The sequence below is a fragment of the Callithrix jacchus genome, chromosome 15 (genome assembly GCF_049354715.1).
Source record: "Callithrix jacchus isolate 240 chromosome 15, calJac240_pri, whole genome shotgun sequence".
NCBI classification, from domain to species: Eukaryota; Metazoa; Chordata; class Mammalia; order Primates; family Cebidae; genus Callithrix; species Callithrix jacchus.
In genome coordinates this window covers 38,448,554-38,469,457 of record NC_133516.1, presented here as the reverse complement: position 1 = coordinate 38,469,457, position 20,904 = coordinate 38,448,554, and the positions used below count along the sequence as shown (strand labels likewise).

Sequence of the window (20,904 nt, the reverse complement as noted above, 5' to 3'; positions counted from 1 at the left end):
CTGCCATTTCTTTTGAATGTGAAATTTAAAAATTAATAACTCAAGAAAGTATTCCAGCTCTGATACTACCTCCTTCTTAACCTCAGTCCTAAGATTGCAGAAAAGCAAAAGTCAGCTGAAGATCTACGCTTATGGTACTCTTCCTTAAATCCTTCAAACACAACCATATCTAGGCCAAAAGGGATAACAGCATTTGTAAAATAGCAAACAATTCAATGTCTGTTTTATTTAAGTGATAGAAGTTAAAACAGGTTTAGATTTAAAAATAGGGATATGCTCTTTAAGATTGGTAAATACCTAACATTACTGTGGATTTTGTAAGAGTTAAAAACATGCCATTTGGCTGAGGACAAACCATAATATAGTCTCTTAATAACAGATAGTAACAATTCCGATTATAGCTTAATAGAGTACAAAAAAAAGGTAACTAGTAAAAATATTTGTAAAACGATCCAGGTGTCACCACGAGTTTTATTTTTTTATCCTAGTGACGTGTGCGTTTATTAATATACAAAGCAGTTTTTTTTTAACTTATTAAAGAAGAAAAGCTTTTTTGTTCTGTGAACTTAAGTGGCTTACTAGGAAAATATTTCATAAAGGTGGCTAGAGTTTATCATTTGGCAGATGTGATTTGTGCTATCATGCATTCTAATCACCTTCTATGTCTAAATCCCCTTATGGAAAAAATGAATAACATGGATAAAAGAAACAGTTCCACCAACAACTTTTTATTTGTTAAGCCACTGCTTCAGGATACATACAACTTGATCTGCAAGTTGTAGTGCATTTAGTTAGACTCAGCCTCTACACTCCATTCTTTACAACATCTTATATTTTTGCAAAGAGAATTCCTAAAACCCCGCTGCAGCATCTTTGTTAACCTCTTTTTCAAAATGCAGATTTTAGCAGAGAAGCAAAAAATAATCAGTTCAAGTTTCTTTTCCCTTAACATTTAAATAGAAGTGCTAATAAGCAGGCTAAAGACAGTGGAGATGTGAAGAAAGACAAATAAGATTGGAATATCTTCAAGCTCAAAAACTCACCCTAGGAAAAATGAGTGTTTCAAAAAAAAGTGTTTAAAAAATGAGTGAAGTAATTCCACTGCAATTGTTTTATACTTACTAGTTATGAACAGGAAGAAAAACTAAGAATGTTGTGTTTTGGGTATGTGGAGGACAGATGGGGAGAGCTTTGTTCCTACAGGAGCAAAAACATATCAGGACCATCCTAGAAGTTCCCTATCCCTGTAAGGATAGGAAGGACCAAGGAAATAACTCTGTTAGCTTTTAGACCATTTCTAGAAATATCAGTGACACGGCATCATCAACTTTTACTTCACTTCACTCAGTGGTGCGTCTCTAATATGCCAGTGTGAACTTTTGAGTCTTTTTGGTGACTATTTCAAATGTCATTGACTGACTTTTCTCCCCAAGTTAATTAAGCTAACCCATTGCTTTGGCATCCTGGGAATATAGCCAAACTCTCATTATTTTAACTCCCCCTGTCTCAGTGTCCAATTCTTTTTTGGACTGAAAGGGATGCAGCATGATGGATTTTTTTACCCTTAATTGTCCTTTAAAAATGACTATGTTTTTCTTAGTTATAAAAATAATAAATGGTCACATTAGAGAATTTGCAAACATATAGAAGGCTACAGAGGAAAATTAAAAAATAGTAGGACATCTCACCACAGACAGAAATAATCACTGGGACATTTGGATTGTTCTCCACCTAGACATCTTTTTGTTGTTGCTGTTCTTTTCTTTTCTTCTATCCTCTCTCCCCTTGCCTTCTCCTTCTCTTTGTTGCTTCTTTTCTTCCCTCTCTCTTTTGTTCCTTTTTTAATCTAATACTCTACTTTTTACCAAATTGTGTCAAAGTGTTTATTTAGTTTTATATTCTACTTTTTTACCTTATTAGAATTTTCTCATATAATGAACTATTCCTCCAAAATACTATTTTAATGGTTGTAAACTATTCTACTCTATTTGCTTATTTTCCCAATGTTGATATTTTTAACTTACAACTAGGTCTTGCTATGTTGTCGAGGCTGGTCTCAAACTTCTGGCCTCAAAGGATCCTCCTGCCTCAGCCTGTGGAGTTGCTCAGCCTAAAAACATATGCCACCGTGCCTGCCTCTTTCCTGGGCCAGTGATTTGTAAAGATCCCAATAGTTCCTACTGTGTTGTGTTTCTGAGGAATTCCACCAAGGCACGCTTTTTCTGGCAGTGATTAAAGATGGCTTTTCTGCAGCACCCTGGCCAACACTGAGAATTCTCATTTTACATAAAACTTTGACAAATGCTTAGGCGGAAATTTTTTCCTTTTTAACTTTTCTTTCTTTAATTACTACTGAAGTTGAGGTTTTTCAGTACGTTTGTTAGCTTTTTATATATTTTCTTACGTAAATTGTTTAAATCAGTTGAGTACTTGCATTTGAGTTTACTGTTTTGTTCATTGGTTTATATGAGTTATTATGTGTTTTATATAGAATTTTTACCAGGTTTGTGGCAGTTTTATTTAGCTTAAATCTGTTTATGTATATAGAGAATAATTTTTAGGTTCTTGACCTGTACTTTTCTTTAGGTTTCCTCACTGCCTTTATTCTGGGAAATGTTCTCTGATTTTACTTAACTATATTTAAAATGCTTTAATGTTGTTTTTTGTATCAAGTTAAGCCCTTTATCCATCTTTAGTTTATTTTGATTCATGTTGAGAGGTGAGATTCTAACTATATTTTTCTAAATCATCAACTGATTATCCAGCACCATTTATCAAACAATTCTGTCTTTATCCCCTGATCTTGATACTATTTTATTGCATATGAAATTCTCATTTGGGTATCTTAGTTTCTAAGCATATGTTCAGCTTTATCAGTGTCTCTAATTTGTTAGATCAAAATTTTAATTATTGTAGCTTTATGCTATTTTTAAATACCTGTAAAATGAATTACACCTTCTTTCTGCTTTTCATTTTGTCTTGTTTTGTTTTAAATTTTTAGCCTTTAATTTTCCATCAGTCCAAGTAAACTTTAGGATCAGTTTGTCAATTAAGAAAAATTGTTGATTTTAATTTTAATTATATTCAATCTATAAAATAACTTTAGAATTATTGATATGTTCCCAATATTATTTCTTTCCATTCATGAACATGATCCAACTTTTATTTATTCCAGTGGTTTCTGTACAGCAAAGTTTCAAATGTTCCTGATACAGGCCTGTGATATTTTTTCTTAAAGATAGTCTTAAGTATTTCTATATACATAATTTTTAAGTTGCTATGGTGAATAATATATTTATTATTTATTTTCTAATCAGTTATTGATAGCTAGGCAATTTCTTTTATTCTTGTATGTTTATTTTCTATATGATCACCTAACAAATTTTTGGTGAACTATAATATAGTTGTTTTTTGTTAAATAAGATAATTTCATTGTCAATTTTATGTCTGACAGTCTATACTACATCAGAGTAAACAAGGATTAAACTTTTAAGTGCTCCTGCAAGTATTTTTATTTCTAGAGTAGAAAGGAACCTTTTACTTTTTATCTCCATTTACTTTAGTCCCTCTGTTGAAAACAGTGATGTCTAATGACATTTCTTAGAACCTAAAATTTTGCCTTCACATCATAATTTTTCTTATAACCATTCTGTAGCTTAACTATCATTCTGCTCCTGGAGTTTTTGTCTTATTATAAATTCTGTGCAGGTTATCTTCAGTTGGGTTCTCTTTCTTCCCTTGGTTCTTAATTCTAAACAAATAATGTATGTGTTTCATCAGTCTCAAATACCTTCTTTGCTATAGCCCTTGTGGTTATTGTATACAGGGATGGTGTCAGGAGTCTTTCAAAAATTTTTAATAAATCTCTAGACCTTCTAGGTCTCTCAATTTAGTGCTTCATCTAATACCCTTGTTGCTACGAGACAAATGACTGATTTGGAGGCACTGGGTGCAATCTTGCTATTGGTCAGAGCACATTTGAGACCCCTCTGATGTTCCCAACACTTGTGACCCCCCCAGTCCAGTAGTTATCCATTTGAAATCCTGTCTTTTCTGAACACATATTTTGCAGGGCTCACATTTTACATAAGTGTTTGCAAAAAAACAGAACAAAAGCCAAAAGGCAGATATTTTCATTCCAGAGAGAGAGAAAAAAGTCTTGTTAATGTTCAATGAGGTCTTCCTGATTTGTAGGTCATTACAGTACTGGACAGTCCCAGGAACATAACAGGCTGAATTATAAATGCTTAAACAGTCATTGTTTGGATATAGCAGTTTCTTTTTATTATTTTTAAAACATATTTCTGAAAAGTATTTGATTCACTCTTAAACCAGTATCTCTCAGCACAGTGGAAATTTACCACTATTTAAGAGATAATTCCAGGCATGCATATAGCATGTGTAAACACATGCACACATGCAAACACACACCCTATAATTGATTCAGGCTTTGAATGTCTAAAAAACTCAAGTATTATTTGCACTAACACTCAACATTTGAAGCTACATGATTTGTTTGAGGACATCTAGTGAATTACCTCAGTTCTCCATTGCTAATTTTAGTAAATCCCATAATTAAAAATCATTACATTAATAATTACATTTTTGTTTTGGGGGATCTTTAAAAGTATTAAGCATACAGTTGTTTCCTCTGTGTATATGGGGGGGAGGAGAGAGAGAGAGAGAGAGACATAATAATTATTTTGAATACTTGTTTACATTTACTTATACATATCCTATTTGTTCCATCTATGAAAAGAATTTTCGTTTGGTATGGTTGTTTTAATATGTAAATTTGTAAATATTCTGAATGCAGTTAGCTTGAATTGTGAATAATTTCCTTTAGAACTAAGACATATAAGGGCTGAGTGTGGTGGCTCATGCCTGTAATCCCAGCACTTTGGGAGGTCAAGGCTGGAGGATCACTTGAGCTCAGAAGTTGGAGACCAGGCTGGGCAACGTAGCAAACCCCAGCTCTACAAAAAAAAAAAAAAAAAAAAAAGTAAGATGTATAAGATTTCAAAGTACCTCATTATTAGTTTCCAAATGTATTATTAAGGCTCAGCTATGATGCCTGGTATTAATTCATCATATTTAAAATGAAATTTAATTTTCTAATATGTTATAACTCTATAATCACCTTAAAATTTTCTTTTAATATGTAATATTTTGTTTATAATGTAGAATTATGAGAAGATTGAAACTTCTTTTAGAAGACTGAAGTCAAATATAATTTTTTAAATAGTTCCTATACCTTGTTCTGCTGTTGAGATATGAAAGGAATATTAAAGTGCTGTTAATGGACATTAAATCACCAACATGCCACAATCGAGAGTCATATTTATACACTGCCTAAACTTAGCAAATTATAGCTACAATCCATAAACAGTAGGGAGGAAAAATAATCAGATACATTCATTAACATTCTGCTTTTATTTTATGGTCATGACTATTTATTTTGAAGAAAATGATTTTTAATTAAAATTGGTGGGGTCTATTTCAAAGGGAAAGTGTTATATAATGTAATATTGAATGTTCCCTGCCTTGTTTCACAGCAGGTTTCTGGACCAAAGTTAATACTTTCCTTTCTAGGGATCTGGAATGATGAGCTGCCATTTTATTGGAAATAATCAATGACCAGTCTTTATAAGATTAAGTGTAAATAAACTTGTAATGTATGATTTTGATACTCGACAACCCCATAGTTTGACTTTAGCCATTTTTGGCTTCTTTTTGTTTTTTTGAGATGGAGTTTCGCTGTTGTTACCCAGACTAACTTCTGCCTCCTGGGTTCAAGCAATTCTCCTGCCTCAGCCTACCGAGTAGCTGGGACTACAGGCACGCACCACCATGCCCAGCTAATTTTTGTATTTTTAGTAGAGACAGGGTTTCACCTTGTTGACCAGGATGGTCTCGATCTCTTGACCTTGTTATCCACCCGCCTCAGCCTCCCAAAGTGCTGGGATTATAGGCGTGAGCCACCGCGCCCGGCTTCATTTTTGGCTTCTTAACTTTCATTTAGATATAGTATTAATCTGAAGTTTTACCTTTCTGAAGCAGTTCTTATAAATACTTTCACTAAAATAACTACTAGGTTATTATAACTATAGGTTAATGTACTGCTCTTCCCAAGCCATGGCCGGAGTCCTCTTAATGCCTGATCTAGGTTTTCAAAGTCAGTTCACATCAAAACCCAGAGGCCTGCCCACATCTGTGAGGCTCCAGAGTTTGTTTTGATTATTCCCATTTGTGGGGAAATTTCCTTGCATATGGAAATACAAGAAATATAATTGGGAGTCCCTCAAAACTTACTGATGTAATATGTAATGCAGACATTTCTGAAATGTCCTTTTCCCAATTTTTTGTGTTTCTCTAAGATGCTTCAGAGTTGCTCTAAATGTTTTAGAAAATATTCTTGAGCTGAATCAGATACCTGCTTTTGTCATTAAACTGACCTGGTTAATCAGTGGAATTAAATCTCTATATTAAGCCAAGAATGGTTATTGATATTCCTTTAGTTTTAATGACTCATGGATGTCCTTGAAAGTGATGATGAGCTTGCTTCATTCATGGTAAATAAAGTCTGAAACCATCAAAAGAAAACTTATACCAATTTGTGTTTTTAAGAGGTAAATTTCTGACTAATGAAAATACTAGGACAAAGCTGATGTTCCTTGGAAGTATAGAATGGGAAGCCCTTCCGGACCTTATTGGGGAGCTAATTGTAAACCAACAGATTCTTAAGGAAAGATATGACTGTTCATTTTCAATTTATGTCTTGAATGCATTAGAATGCCATGGTTGTGATTTATTCAAATCTATTTTTTTTTCACTGTAGTGTCTAAAGTATGTTAGATCCAAATCTGTTACCTACTTTTGGTCTCTATCAGAAGTTGCCAGTCCAGATTAAAGAACTCATGTTGTGATTTGAAAAGGCAAGAATATTGCCTAAATACAAATAAAGTGCTTCTTTCATTCTATTTTTAGAAGAGGCTCAGGACTTATAATTTTGAAGGAAGCATTGGCTTTAATAAGCTCAATTTCCTCCACTATTTTATTTAGCCTAGAATCACTCGTGTCTGTAGATTATGGTAGAACACATTCATGCTGGTTAATGGTTAAAAATTTCAACCCATCCTCTGACAAGTTGTGACTCAGGCTGAATAGAGCTTGTTATATACAATATCTTTTGTAAATTCTTTAGAGACTTTTGCCTCTAATACCTAAGTTTAGCTGGGGACTCACCAGCCTTCCCAGTCACGTGAAACGCTCTTTTTCACTGAGTCTTTACATGGACCCTAGTAATGATCCAAGAAGCAGCTGTTCCTCTCTCATCTTTATATGACTTTCTCTTAAAGCTTTCTACTACTTTAAAGATATTTTAAATGATATTTTAATAGCTCTTCCAAGAATTCTGGAACCAAGATTGAAAGTGGCTTGACATAAGTTCTTTTATTTGGAAATCAGTAGAAACTGATAGAGGGATAGACATATTTAACTCACAAGCATTCTTGAGGTTGTCTATTTATTTTATTTATTTGTTTGTTTATTTATTGAGATGGAGTCTTACTCTGTCACCAGGCTGGAGTGCAGTGGCACGATCTTGGCTCACTGAAACCTCCACTTCCTGGGTTCAAGCGATTCACCTGCCTCAGCCTCCTGAGTAGCTGGTACTACAGGGATGCACCACCATGCCCAGCTGAGTTTTATATTTTTAGTAGAGATGGAATTTCACCGCATTGGCCAGGATGGTCTCGATCTCTTGACCTCATATTCCACCTGCCTCGGCCTCCCAAAGTGCTGGGATTATAGGCATGAGCCACTGCGCCCAGCCAAGGTTGTCTATTCATTTTAAATGGAAGTCTCATTAGCACTTGAAGTGTGATCTATTAACAATAGATACCAGGCCAGCTGTAAACTTGGCTCTGGTTTTCATTCTAATAACATTACCTAACTTCAGCAGCATGTGAGGTCAACAGTGGCACAGTCTGGCTTCAGGCACATTTTTTCCTAGGCTTTCTGTGCCTCTACACATCCCATGAGTCCTTTAACCATACTTACTTACTGGTTTGAAAGACTATAAACTCATCTGATTTCACCCAATGTTGAAAAGTGGCCTTGCATAATCCTCTTTTATTCAAGGAGCTAAAATAAGGAATATGTGTGCATATCTATGACTAGCAGACTAAGCTTTCTCTATAGAGCTATCCAGGAGGCTTTTTTAAAGAAACATGTGGTATCTTGTCAATGAAAATTAAATAAACCTATTAACTCAGCTGAATTAGCCAGGTTTCTGGAATGCATATTATGAAATAATAATTATAATAAAAACACAAGTGAATAATATCTGCCCCCATGTTTATCATTTTGTAGTTTTCACTATTTTTAGGCTAATTAATTTGCCTGTAGACATTAGATGCAGAACTGGATTTAGAATCTTGGTCTCGCAACTGGTAATCCTGTACTCACTTATTAAAAAGGGACAGTAATAATAAGAACCAAAATAAGCCAGAGCAGCTAACTGCTAGCTATTTGTGAATTTTTAAAAATCAGCATCAGGAAAGGAATTTTAACTCTGATAAGAAACAGGCAATCAAAATATATTTATTCATTTGTTTTGAGTGCTTCCAGCTGCTCATTACTCAGTTCATTAATTCCTTTTTAAAGATCTTAATAGCACTGGTTCGATAGTTTAAGAAATGTCATGAAAAGATTTTTAACTGCTGTAAAATAATGGTAATACAGGGTTACCATGAAAGAGAGGTTAACACAAAGCCTTTTCATTCTTTAGCTATTTTAAAGCTGCATATTTTAAATGCTTTTCTGTAACAAAAGTAACAATTCATATTATCACAAATAGAAGCAGGTATATGGAGTAGTTACTTCCTTTTAAAATAGGATTTCTGCTCTACATTTTTAAAGTGGAGATTAGGAAATTTAAGTATTTATTACTTAAGCTTAAAATGAAATTACTTAGTTGAATATACTCCTACAGGCATGTTAGTGCAGGATTCCCTTTCAGATTATTTTAATTGTACTGAAAAAGTTTAAAAATGTATTATAATGAAACACAGAGTGCATAATAAATAAATGAAAATAAATGTTTTCTGAGAAATATTGGTAACAGGGAATAAACCAGTATCTGGTAGTCTGTTGAATTGACGTATTTTTCTCAAGTTCTTTTGTATAGTTAAGTTTATTTCTTAAATAAGGAAATCTTAGATTTAAGAACATGAAAGCAAAATTTTCCCTTTTATCCTCATGCTTAAATAATATGTTACATGCAAAAATATTATTTCTAAAATGATTATTTTGTCATATGGAATTTATTTTATTTATACTAATTTTTGAATTTTTTTCTACTAAATCATTGCAAAGACTGTCAAACCTTCTAACAGTAGTATTAGTATTAATTTTTTAGCCATGCATGATTCATTCAGTCCCACAGTAGCTGTAGCTTGCTTGCCTTGTTTTTTCCCTGAAATTTTCAAAAAAAGATACAAAAACACATTGAATATCTGCTCCACATAGCAAGACAGCAGAATAACTTAAGTCCTTATAAATTGTTAAAATTTGACTACATCACCCATGGATTTTGGAGATACATACATATATGACTTATCTAAACTTTCTATGTTGAATGTGCACTGTTGTTAAATGACTTGTTTTTTCCCTGCCTGCTCTTTGAAGAAGTCAATTAGGAATAATGGGAAACAAGGGGTAGGCAAAACATTGCAGTGCAGTGTTATTTCTATCTGTCTGGGAATATTTCAGCCAAAAGTCTATTTTGGGAAAAAAAAAAAGCTGTAACGCATTCTCACACACAAACCCACAAATACTTTGGCTGCAAATTATTCTGCAATGTTGTTGCTGTATTGTTGCCTGTGTCTTTTCTCATGTGTGAAGCTGCCACTCACCCATGCATGTGTTTGCAGATTCTCGTCTGTGTACTTGTTCATGAATTAGCTCATCCTCCTCCTGGTTTAGGTTAAATTTATTCAAGGGAATGAGAATTTATGGGTATAACTGTTAGCTGGAAAGCCCTTCCTCACCTCCAATCCTTCTTTCAAACTACATTTCCTCCTGAAATTTCTCTGTGGGATGAAATGTTCAATTATTGGTCAATCAATCTCTTATATGTTATCTGGCTTTACATATGCCCTTGATAGTTCTTGGAAAATGATCCAATATTGTGTTGTTTCGGTGTCTTTGTATTGGAAATGGAAGCATTTTGTATGAATCACCTCTTTAACTGTGAGGAGTTGAATTGTCTTAGTTCTGCTGGCCTAATGACCAGGAATAAAGACATCATAGTCTCTAACCCCACTTTTTGGTGGAAAGAAAATCTAAAAGTAGCAACATTTAATGGAACAAAATATCAATAATCAAAGAAACTCCCCTGTGACACCGTCATATTATTTTAAAATCAACATTGTTCTAAGGTAGCTGAAATGTGTGATTTTTCTATTTTGCCTCTTCACTGACAATATACCCATAAATATTTGGTGGTCATTTTCTCTCCAAAGTTAATTTCTGGGCCATTGGTGACTGCACTATCTATTGTTCTAAATTGTTGTCTTAATTGCATTCTTTAAAAATGTAATGTTGAAGGCACATAATATTGAAGATGACTCCAGGATGAACCCTGAGTTCGCAGACCGAATAAAACAGCTCGATAAAGAGGCGTCTTACTACCGTGATGAGTGTGGCAAGGCCCAAGCGGAAGTGGACCGGTTGCTGGAGATTCTCAAGGAAGTGGAAAATGAGAAGAATGACAAAGACAAGAAGATTGCCGAACTGGAGAGGTAAATTTTGCAGTCATGTAAATTGTTGACAGCGAGAGAACACGGACTGTGTGGGTGCCCATCTCCGGTTGTGGTGGCTTTGGACTGTACATTCATATTACAAGTCTAAGTCGTGAGTGAGGAACATGGCCTGTGAAAGATGGCATTTCTGTGGAATGCTAAGAATGCAATTGGCTTATCCTCTGAGGGATTATAAACTTCTTCGGTGTTGAAGAAAATAGTGGTCAACTTTCTTGAGTGATGTCCGTGATCTAGCATTTTTCCAGGGAAGTGTGTAAGAAACTGGGGCTTTGACTACCCAGAACCTCAGTTCTTTTCCATCACAGATAAATATTTGTGGTTTAGTTTTGTCTTGAGCAAACAATAACAACAAAAACCGAAGAATATAGTTGGGAATTCTTCATTCCAGACAGGGGAAGAAGGAAGGCACTCATATCCTTTGGATATCTTTTGGCACACCACAACAAATCCTTCCTGGAGGTTTATCTCTTAAGAGGACCTTTTAAAATACATATACTTGAATGGGTCCTACATGATAGCAAATTCTGTGTAAAAACAGGGAGTGTTGTATCAGAATATTTAGTTTTTCAGATAAATCATATCTATATTATATTTATGTATAGTGTAGACTCTAAAACTAAGCTTACTGTCAATGCTTTTTCCTATACTTCATGTAAGGAAAGAACTTTCTGAAAAATCTTACATAGCTCCATAACCTCTGCAGATTTCTTATTGGTTCAGCAGTAAGGCAGAATTTGTGTTTCCCAGATGCAGTCCATATGGTAGAAATCACCACATTTTGAATAAACCTGTGAATATTGACAAGCTTTGGTCGAGCACTTGTGAGGCCCTAAAGGACTTCAAGATGTACATAGAGTAGCTCTCTATCATCTTGTGGAAAGATCATGGGCTTCAGTGACAGAAAGACCTGGGTTCAAATTTCACCTCTACTTTTTGCCAGCTATACAGGTTGGAGTGCAGTGGTGTGGTCATGGCTCACTGCAGCCTCAAACCTCTGGGCTCAGGTGATCCTTCTGCCTCAGTCCCTTGAGTAGCTGGGACCACAGGTACACACTATCACACCCAGCTAATTAAAAAAAATATTTTGTAGAGATCGTGTCTCACTGTTTTGCCTAGGCTGGTCTCCAGTTCTTGGACTCGAGCAATCTTCCATCCTTATCCTTTTATGGCCATGAATCTTGTTAAAGTCAGTGAATCACTAACAACCTATTCAAATCATGCTTCACAAGCAATCGGTACCCAGGTAAGGTGGGACACGTATGTTATTAAGAACAGTCAAATGCTGAAACAAATAAATTTTCAAGGCCAGATGTGGTGGCTCAGTCTTATAATCCCAGTATCTTGGGAGGCCAAGGTGGGAGGATGGCTTGAACCTAGGAGTTTGAGGCCAGCCTGGTCAACATAGGGATACCTTGTATTTACAACTACAGTAATTAGCCAGGTGTGGTGGTGGGTGCCTGTGGTCCCAGCTCCTCAGAAGGCTGAGACAGGAGGATCACTTGAGTCCAGGAGGTCAAGGCTGCAGTAAACTCTGAGCCCCTGCACTCCAGCATGGGCCATAGATCAAGAACTCTCTGTCTAAGAAAACAAACAAACAAAAATCTCAACATTAATTGTCTCTGTATTAAACAAACAGTTTAATTTCCAGTAAAATTACAACATTTTCAAGTATAGTATTTGGTACATTCAAACTAAATTAATATTTCTCTTCATAATCTTAGCATTAGTTTGCTGATAAATTGATTTTTATTCAATGTGACTGATTTTAGCAATAAAGTCAAGGATTTCTTTTTTTCTGAGGTAACTGGCCAAATTAGAATCCTGAAAGGGCTTTGTTTTAATTTTAAAATGTAAGAATGTTCTGCTATCCTGCTGGTTCTTAAAAAGCGGGGGGCACTGTGATTTTATAGGTGGATCTCCATGACTATTTTGGAACTATGTTTTAAGACCAAAATTTTTCTTAAAAAACTGGCATGAGATCACAGGAAAGTTATGATCATGTCTCTTTCATTGATTAGGAAACTAAACTAAGATCTTAAAAAGTTGAATGACCTTCCTGAGATTGGGCCTATGGTCAGAAAGATGTGAAACTGTAATGTGAGTTTCCTGATTCCTAGTCCACTACTCTGAGAGGCTGTGAACTATGTGGAGGATGCCCTAGAAAAAAATACTGATAATTATATTAGTTTTATTTGTAATACCAAGGTATGTATAGTCTATGCTCACAGTATGCCAGGTACTCTGCTAAGCACTTGATTTGCAATACTGCATACCTTTTAGTCTTACCCACAATACAGAAACTATCATTATTGTCCTTTTACAGATGAGAAACTATGATTTATACAGATTAAGTAACTTCCTCCATGTTGCAGAGCTCATAAGAATCAAGTGGGGGATTTGAACCCAGGGCTGACAGATGAGCCATTGAGTACAATCCCTTCCCTTAATGGGCCAGAAGAAAGGAGCTAGTACCACAGCACTAGCAGTCATGCAGCCAGTAGAGAGCCTTTCTGAGCAGGCATTGCTGCTGGGCCACAAGAGATCTACCTCTGTATTAGCATGCAGGAGAGAAAGTGATGTGCTTCACATGTAGATGGGATTTTTTCTATGCTAAACCAGCCCCCTCCCCTCCAGAACTGTAACTGAAAATCAGGACAAGCTACTACAAACATTTACATATAAACAACTTAATGGTCTAATTGGACAAACAGATCTTAGCTGGACACTCTTGCCTTTAAATCATCAAGAATATTCAGATTGTTATTTCTTCAATGTGGAATGCATTAAACCAGCAGTGATTTTACAGGCATTTATCTTTATGTACTTTCTGCACATTTTCTTTATCTCTGCCTTTGCCTCTCCTTAAAGCTGATGCCTCCCAGGCACTGTAATTCATAAAACGTGTGGTGGGACCTGAGTCTCTCCCAGTTCTCTGCTTGTCTGTGTCTTGGGTCCAGCAACAGAGCATTGTCTGGGAAATGTCTGAGCTCCAGCCCCAGCCCAGGCCCCTAAGGAAGTGGGGGTGGAGATTCAGAGGGAAAGTTTCTTGGGGAAAAGAGGGCTCAGGCTTGGCCTCCCTTTCTGAAGCATTATCTGCTGTGCTACATGTGTATTCTGACTAAAACATCTTCCTCCAGTTGTCAAGCAGCTTTTTTTTTTTTTTTTTTTTAAATTGGGCAATATTGCCATTTGCTTGATTAAACTACAAAATTCGTACCTGACAATATTGGGAACTAAAGAGTTCTTAGCAATGTGACATGTATCTCCATCTTGGAGTCATGGAAAAATGTTTGCAATTAAATTTGTAATTTTGAAAACCAAAATATTGAACTTGAAATAAATTTGTGGTCTCTGGCTTTTAATGTGATTTACCAGAGTGAAAAGACCTCTTTTAAAAGCAGCAAATGTTCTAAAATATTCCAAAACTTCAATTGTACACAACAAAAGGTACAGGGTTAGGAATAACTCAGACAGCCTTGACACTGGCCCTCTTTTCTCTCAGAAGGCAGTATGTGTTTACTTTCTATTCGATTAATCTTTCCATTCCAGATAGCACATGGCTGGCATTTACACAATGCATTTACCTCTTAAATTCCATGTGAGTGATGTTTCTCATCAGCCATTAAAGATTTTACTTTTGAAAGTGCATATTGCTTTAGTGTGGTCCCACGTGCCGTTATGCCTGTAAACTCTTGCACGGCCCAGTGGGGAGCTTCTGCCTTGGACTGCAGGGAGCTCAGGGGAGTTTGCTACCAGGTGGGTGGTGGGCCTAACTCGAGTCTCTGAGAGTTGGTCCAAATTCGGCTGAAGTCTATTCCATCCCCAATGTCAGATGTTACATATATTACACAACCTAGTAGCTAATTAAACCTTAGAGGCAGTGAAATATGTAGTGCTTCTGTGTCAGTGCCCATCAAGATCTCTGAATTTTATTTAGAGTTTCAGAATTAATCCTTTGGTGACTTAGGGGAAACAGAGAGGTTAATAGAATCTGTCAAGTAAGACCTGCTGCTACTATATTTCTCACATCCCGCCCATGGGAAGGAATCAGTTGGGTGACCTTTCATGTAATTATCTTAAATATGTTAGGGATTTTGTTGGTATATGTCTAGAGGATGGAGAATGCCCAAATTGAGCCCTCAATCACATACCTCCCCAATGTGGAGAGGAGGCTGGATCCCTGGGGGTTCTACTCATAAGACATAACATAAGAATGGAAAACAGGCTTCCACTTAATTATCTGGCTGGAGAAATAATATTACCAGACATCTGGACACTGAGAAATCATTTTAGTTGCCTAAAAGAGTCTTATCTAAGTTTGAGAAAGAGAATGTTATTTTTTCTTCTGATTTGCTCAATAATGTGCTAACATAATTTCCTTGATGCCTTTCAGAGGTCTGTGCAAAACATACACTTAAGCTTTATTGTTATTTTTAAATTATGATATGTTTTACAAGTTTCATGGTACACGGAAAAAACTTGATGCTAGTTTTATTTGTTTTGATATAAATGTTTCTTGCTGAGTAATTTTCACTTATATTTGTTAATGTATTTGAAAGAGCTTCTTGAAAACAAGTGGCAGATGGTTATATGCCATTCCTTGCAACCTTCTGGGGAAGGTCATGGACATCATGGACACCTTTGAGAATTTGATGAAAACTAGGAGCCCCTGAAAGAGGCAACTACTCTGAAATGTGTGCTTGCTATTTCAGTTTAGGATTTCCTAAGGCTTGGCCACGGACCTTGATTTAATTACCTTTGATCCAGAAGGATTTGAAATGGCAGCTGCGGCCAGTGTTGCCAAAGTCCCCACAGTGATCGTGTCCTGACATAACTATCATTTCCGATCAGTTGTGCATTTATGATCACAAAACACTCTGCAGGGGGATTTCAGATACAAGGGATTATCAAATCAACACTTTTCCCATGTGGTTAATCTTAAATTTTCTCTTTCAGTTCTATCATTGTAGTCAACACTGTCTTCATTTGAAATGTTCTAGCTTAAGCTTTATCCTGAGGATTTATTTTATTTTGTTTTGTTTTTCCTTCCCATGTGAAATACCTAAAACTACCTTTTTTTAGAGTATGGAATAGTGGGGCCCCATTGAGCAGAAAGCTGGAAAAGTGTTTGTTTTTCACTTTGTTTTTGCAAAGGGCATTTTACAGATCAACAAAATGAATGTCCACTATGTGCTCCTGTAGCAGCCTGGAAGATGAATATACTTTTTTGGTTTGTTTCATTTTATTTCATTTTTTTGCTAGACAACAGAGACTATTGTTTTAGTCAATGAGAAGGGCATGCTAGATATTTTTATACAAACAAATTAAAAAGTATCGGCCGGCGCGGTGGCTCAAGCCTGTAATCCCAGCACTTTGGGAGGCCGAGGCAGGTGGATCATGAAGTCAAGAGATCGAGACCATCTTGGTCAACATGGTGAAACCCCGTCTCTACTAAAAATACAAAAACTTAGTTGGGCACGGTGGTGCGTGCCTGCAATCCCAGCTACTCAGGAGGCTGAGGCAGGAGAATTGCCTGATCCCAGGAGGTGGAGGTTGCAGTGAGCCAAGATCGCGCATTGCACTCCAGCCTGGGTAACAAGAGTGACACTCCATCTAAAAAAAAAAAAAGTGTCATAACTTGTTATTTTCAGTGATGAAGTTGGAACTTCATTTTCCTGACTGAAAAAAAAAAATAACTCTTAGCTTGAGAAGTTACTCTGTCCTTGCCGGGGAGGTTGACAGGTGGGTGGCACACCACCAAAAGCCCTCCTCACAGGTCTTTGATCATTGCTACGTGCAGTGCTCTGTAAGCATCTAAAATGGAAATCTTTGAACCAAAAGCCAAATTGCTCAGCTCCTTTCAGTTTTCAGGGATGAAGGAAAAATATCTCATAGGATATAACCATCCAAATTCTGGTTCAAACTAAAATCATTCTGGCATCAGCACTTACCCAGGTTCTAATACCTTAGTAGTTTCCATTTCAGTTTATTAAATAATAAAATTGTATATGCACACAGATAGGAACTTTCTCTATAAATATTCCTCCAGAGAAGGGCTGATGCTGTCATTGTGTTGTGGGAGCATATCTCTGGTTCACATCAATGCTTTTTGTAATTATACATATCAGAGCAGATACCAGTTTCTTCAGTATGATATTTAGCATAACAGCTTACAATGTGTGCCCAGGGCTTTTGGGGGTAATATAAGATAAAAGTTTGCTTTGTTTGGTTATAAACCTGCTGATATGACATCTGTTGGCTATATGTTTAAAACTAATTCATTTCCTTCCTTTTATTCTCTTTTGCTATCCCTTTTCCTTTCTGCTTATCCTCCAAATTGCTGCTTTCACCCTTGCTCCAATCAGCTTGACTCTCAGGTCAGTAATTTCAGTTTTTCTTCTAACTGCCTTTCCCTCCTAAGCTCAATTTATGGCTTGCACTTGTTTAACAAACACATTTCTGAAATGGTTTTCCTCTGGCCACTGCGTTTCCCGCCCCGCCTCATTTCATTCCATGCCTGAGGAAGGTTTAGTTTATGAGAAAGCTGTATAGGTGGGAAGAGACAAGGAGGAATATGGCAATAAGTCACTGTTGGATTATTTAATTCTATATCTGGATTATAAAATCCATGAGAGAAATTATCATGATAACTCCCCAGAGCATTTCTCCTGAGCAGTTCGGAAAATTGACTGCATGATGATACAACGTGGAGCTGTGGAGAAGACAAAATGCAGAATGCTAAATTTAACCTAGGAGAACAAAAGATCTGCCCATGACACAGCAACTTAAAAGCTAAATTTAATAGTGCAAACTGTTCGGACTTTTTGCTTAATAAATCACTGTGTTTTGAAAGATTTATAATACTTTTTAAAAAGTCACTTTTGGAAATTATCTGTGTTACTAACATATTGTACACACATGTTATTTCCTGACATTGTTTTGGTTTTAACTTTCTAACTTCACTTTTAATAGCCATAAGGCATACTTTAATTACCTAGGGCATAGCATATGGAACCAAATGTAAAACTTGATTCATCGATGACTGTGTGTACCTCAATATTAAGAAATGAAATGGGCATTTGTCTGAAAATGCATCCCAGGTTTGATTCCTCCAATGTAGGAAGCCCAAGCCAATAATTTCTTCTTCCTTAAGTCAAGGATAACTTCTCTTTCCAATAAAACATAGTAATATGTAGTGATTTCCTTATCATTCAATGAGTTTACTAAAGGATGCTCATTTGAGGATTTGAGGCAACCTAAACCTCAAAAAAGAGCATCAAATCAATATGGGTAGTCAGTATAGTTGCTATATTGAGAGGCAAGCAATATTATTTTCTTCTCTGTACACAGGATCTGCAACCCTTTATTCTGCCCCATCACCCAAGCCACCAGACCAATGCATTTACTCTAGTACCAAGTTATTTCAAAACAAGGTATCCTGCTCATCTGTTAATTTTGTCCTGTTGCTGGCTTCCAATCCTGGTGGCTCATAGTCCTTGAATATTTCTCTGCAACTCTCCCATACCACACTGGATATCCCCCTAGAACTGACTGAATTTCCTCACACTGCAGGAAACCCTCATTCTCAAAAGTTCCCAGAGATCTGATCAGAGATTAAAAGCATGGACCCCAGAGAACTGTTCTAATTCCTAAATCTAATGACTCTTAATTCACTTTCTGGAGCAGAACAAATCTGGTACTCCTACATGCAGAAGCATAGCCATGACAATGGGTAGTAGGGTAGGGTGGGATAGGGGAGGCTTGAACACATGCATCCAGACCTTTTCTTTTCTTTTTTTTTTTTTTTTTTTGAGACAGAGTTTCACTCTTGCTACCCAGACTGGAGTGCAATGGCATGATCTCAGCTCACTGCAACCTCCACCTTCTGGGTTCAAGCAATTCTCCTGCCTCAGCCTCCCAAGTAGCTGGGACTACAGGTGCGCACCACCATGCCCAGCTAATTTTTGTATTTTTAGTAGAGACGGGGCTTCACCTTGTTGACCAGGATGGTCTCTATCTCTTGACCTCATGATCCACCTGCCTTGGCCTCCCAAGGTGCTGGGATTACAGGCTTGAGCCACCGCGCCCGGCCTCGCATACAAGTTTTTGATCCACTCATTTAATGAAGCTTCAAGTTTTTCTCCTTGCCTGCCTTTATCCCCTTCCTTTTGCCTTCCCTTTGCTGCCCTAACCTGCACCTCTTAATATTGAAGCACTTGAGATAATAGGGATCCCTTTTGCTCTCGCACCTCAAGCTTCCTGTCAGGGCCTTTAGTTTTTTACCTAGACTCTGCTGTGTTTTTATGTGTATGTATATATGTATATACATATGCATACATACTCTAGGAACTTCACTATGTGGTCGTTTTTTGTTGTTGTTGTTGTTGTTTTCCCTTATTTTGTGGTGAATGAACATGAACTCCGACTCTCAGAAGATATGATGCAGGGTAAATGAACATGAGCTCTGACTCTCAGAAGATAGGACTGGGAGGGGTTATGGGTGTCCAGTGGTTCTCTGGACAAGGGGCAGGGTGTGTTGATAGGGTGTGGCAAAGTGTACATGCCACATCTAGTTGGATGAACTATAGAAGTTATATCAAGGTTCATATCATTTAACCTATTGCCTCAAATGAACATGGTGGAGAAAATGTGTAATCATTGTGAATAATCATCTCCAGTTATATTTTTAGTGCAGGACGAATTGGGCAGCTCTGCCCGCTTGGAAACAAAAAAGTCTTCAGAGTCCTGGAAGCTTTCTTGAACTCTAACAGCTTTCCAGAATTAACTGTGCTTTTCTCACAACTACTTCCAGGTTTACCAGTTCAAATAAAATGAAATGTAATAATTGAACTGAATGCAGGATCTCTTGACCATGTACTTTCTTTATATGGCATACAGTTGAGATACATATGTGTGTGTGCATATATATATATATATATATATATATATATATATATATATATATATATGTGTGTGTGTAAGTATATACATATATCATGTATTTTAGAAAAATTGTGTCTGGTCTTTCATACCATATTTTATGGTTTGCCCTGCATATTCCCACCTCCCAGTCTGAAGTTTGGAAACTGCATGCAATAACTCTTGAGACTTTTCTGTGTGCTGGGGACTCCATGGGAAGTTCCCTCTTCAACTGCTTTTTAGATGACTTCATTTCCTCTTCAAATTCTATGTAGATGCTCATGCTTAAATTCAGGTGGACAGATATTAAGTGTTGGTTTGGTAAAAATATAAGTGTCATATTCCAAATCATTCAGATCTCCACTCCGGTAAACTCCAGTTCTGTCAAGAATGTCTTTATACACAAACCAGTGGGAAGCTGGAGAGGTTTATCAGGATCTCTGTATTGTACTCAGGGGGAGGGTTTACATGAAACTTGTGCCTTTCTAGTGACTATTTGTGAGATTAGCATGTGACTTATGACAGATGAGGCTATCTTCAAAAATGTATGCAGCAATTGACTAAAACAAAACAAAACAAAAAGTATCTTTGGGATTCAGTTCAAAGTCCTTCCAGAAAATTAACCGAGTAAAACCAGAAGACACAGCCTTCTCCCCGGCTCTCTCAATCTTCAGCTCACTTTGGATCCCAGGTCAGCTGATCCCTTGTTTGGGCCTCAGTGTTCCCTCTTGGAGGAGTGAGCCATCTTTGGAGCAAGTCTTCTGGGATCCTCCCTGCACATGGGCATCACATGTTTGACGAAAGGGCTGTCGGTGATGGACCGCGTGCACTGCCCTGCAAGCAGGCTCAAGCTGATGGCTGGTGCCTGGCAGCAGGCGTGAGCTCATTATTATAGAATCACTTCAAACACTTCTACCAAAATAAACTCTTTGTGATGTTTCCCCAAAGCTGAACATTGTGCTTTCAATCCCTCATTCTTCTAGCAAAAGATGAAGTCACTCCTCCCAGACCTCAGAGGCCTGTTGCCCAAAGAAATAATGAAAAACACCTTTCCCAGAGCATCCTTTTAGTGTCCTGCAATTTGTTCTTTGCTAGGGTCAGTTTTTTTTGCCCCATTCCCTCCACAAATACATAGTGAGCGCCTACTGTATACTAGGCT

General features: G+C 36.8%; 1 protein-coding gene across 50 annotated transcripts in view; it reads left to right on the top strand.

The window, feature by feature from the left end:
- ERC2 (ELKS/RAB6-interacting/CAST family member 2) overlaps positions 1–20,904 on the top strand; it is a 973,896-nt gene that overhangs the window by 477,248 nt on the left and 475,744 nt on the right. For 26 of the 50 annotated variants that reach the window (XR_013527394.1, XR_013527393.1, XR_013527389.1 and 23 more), the window contains one exon: positions 10,612–10,805. Coding sequence is in view for 29 of the 50 variants with exons in the window: in XM_035274352.3 (XP_035130243.1) it covers positions 10,612–10,805 (194 nt within the window). In the remaining 21 variants the exon portion in view is untranslated. Of the gene's footprint in view, positions 1–9,690; positions 9,721–10,611; positions 10,806–17,191; positions 17,204–20,904 lie in introns of all 50 variants that reach the window. The other 24 variants (XR_013527383.1, XR_013527382.1, XR_013527384.1 and 21 more) reach the window with 3 other exon arrangements.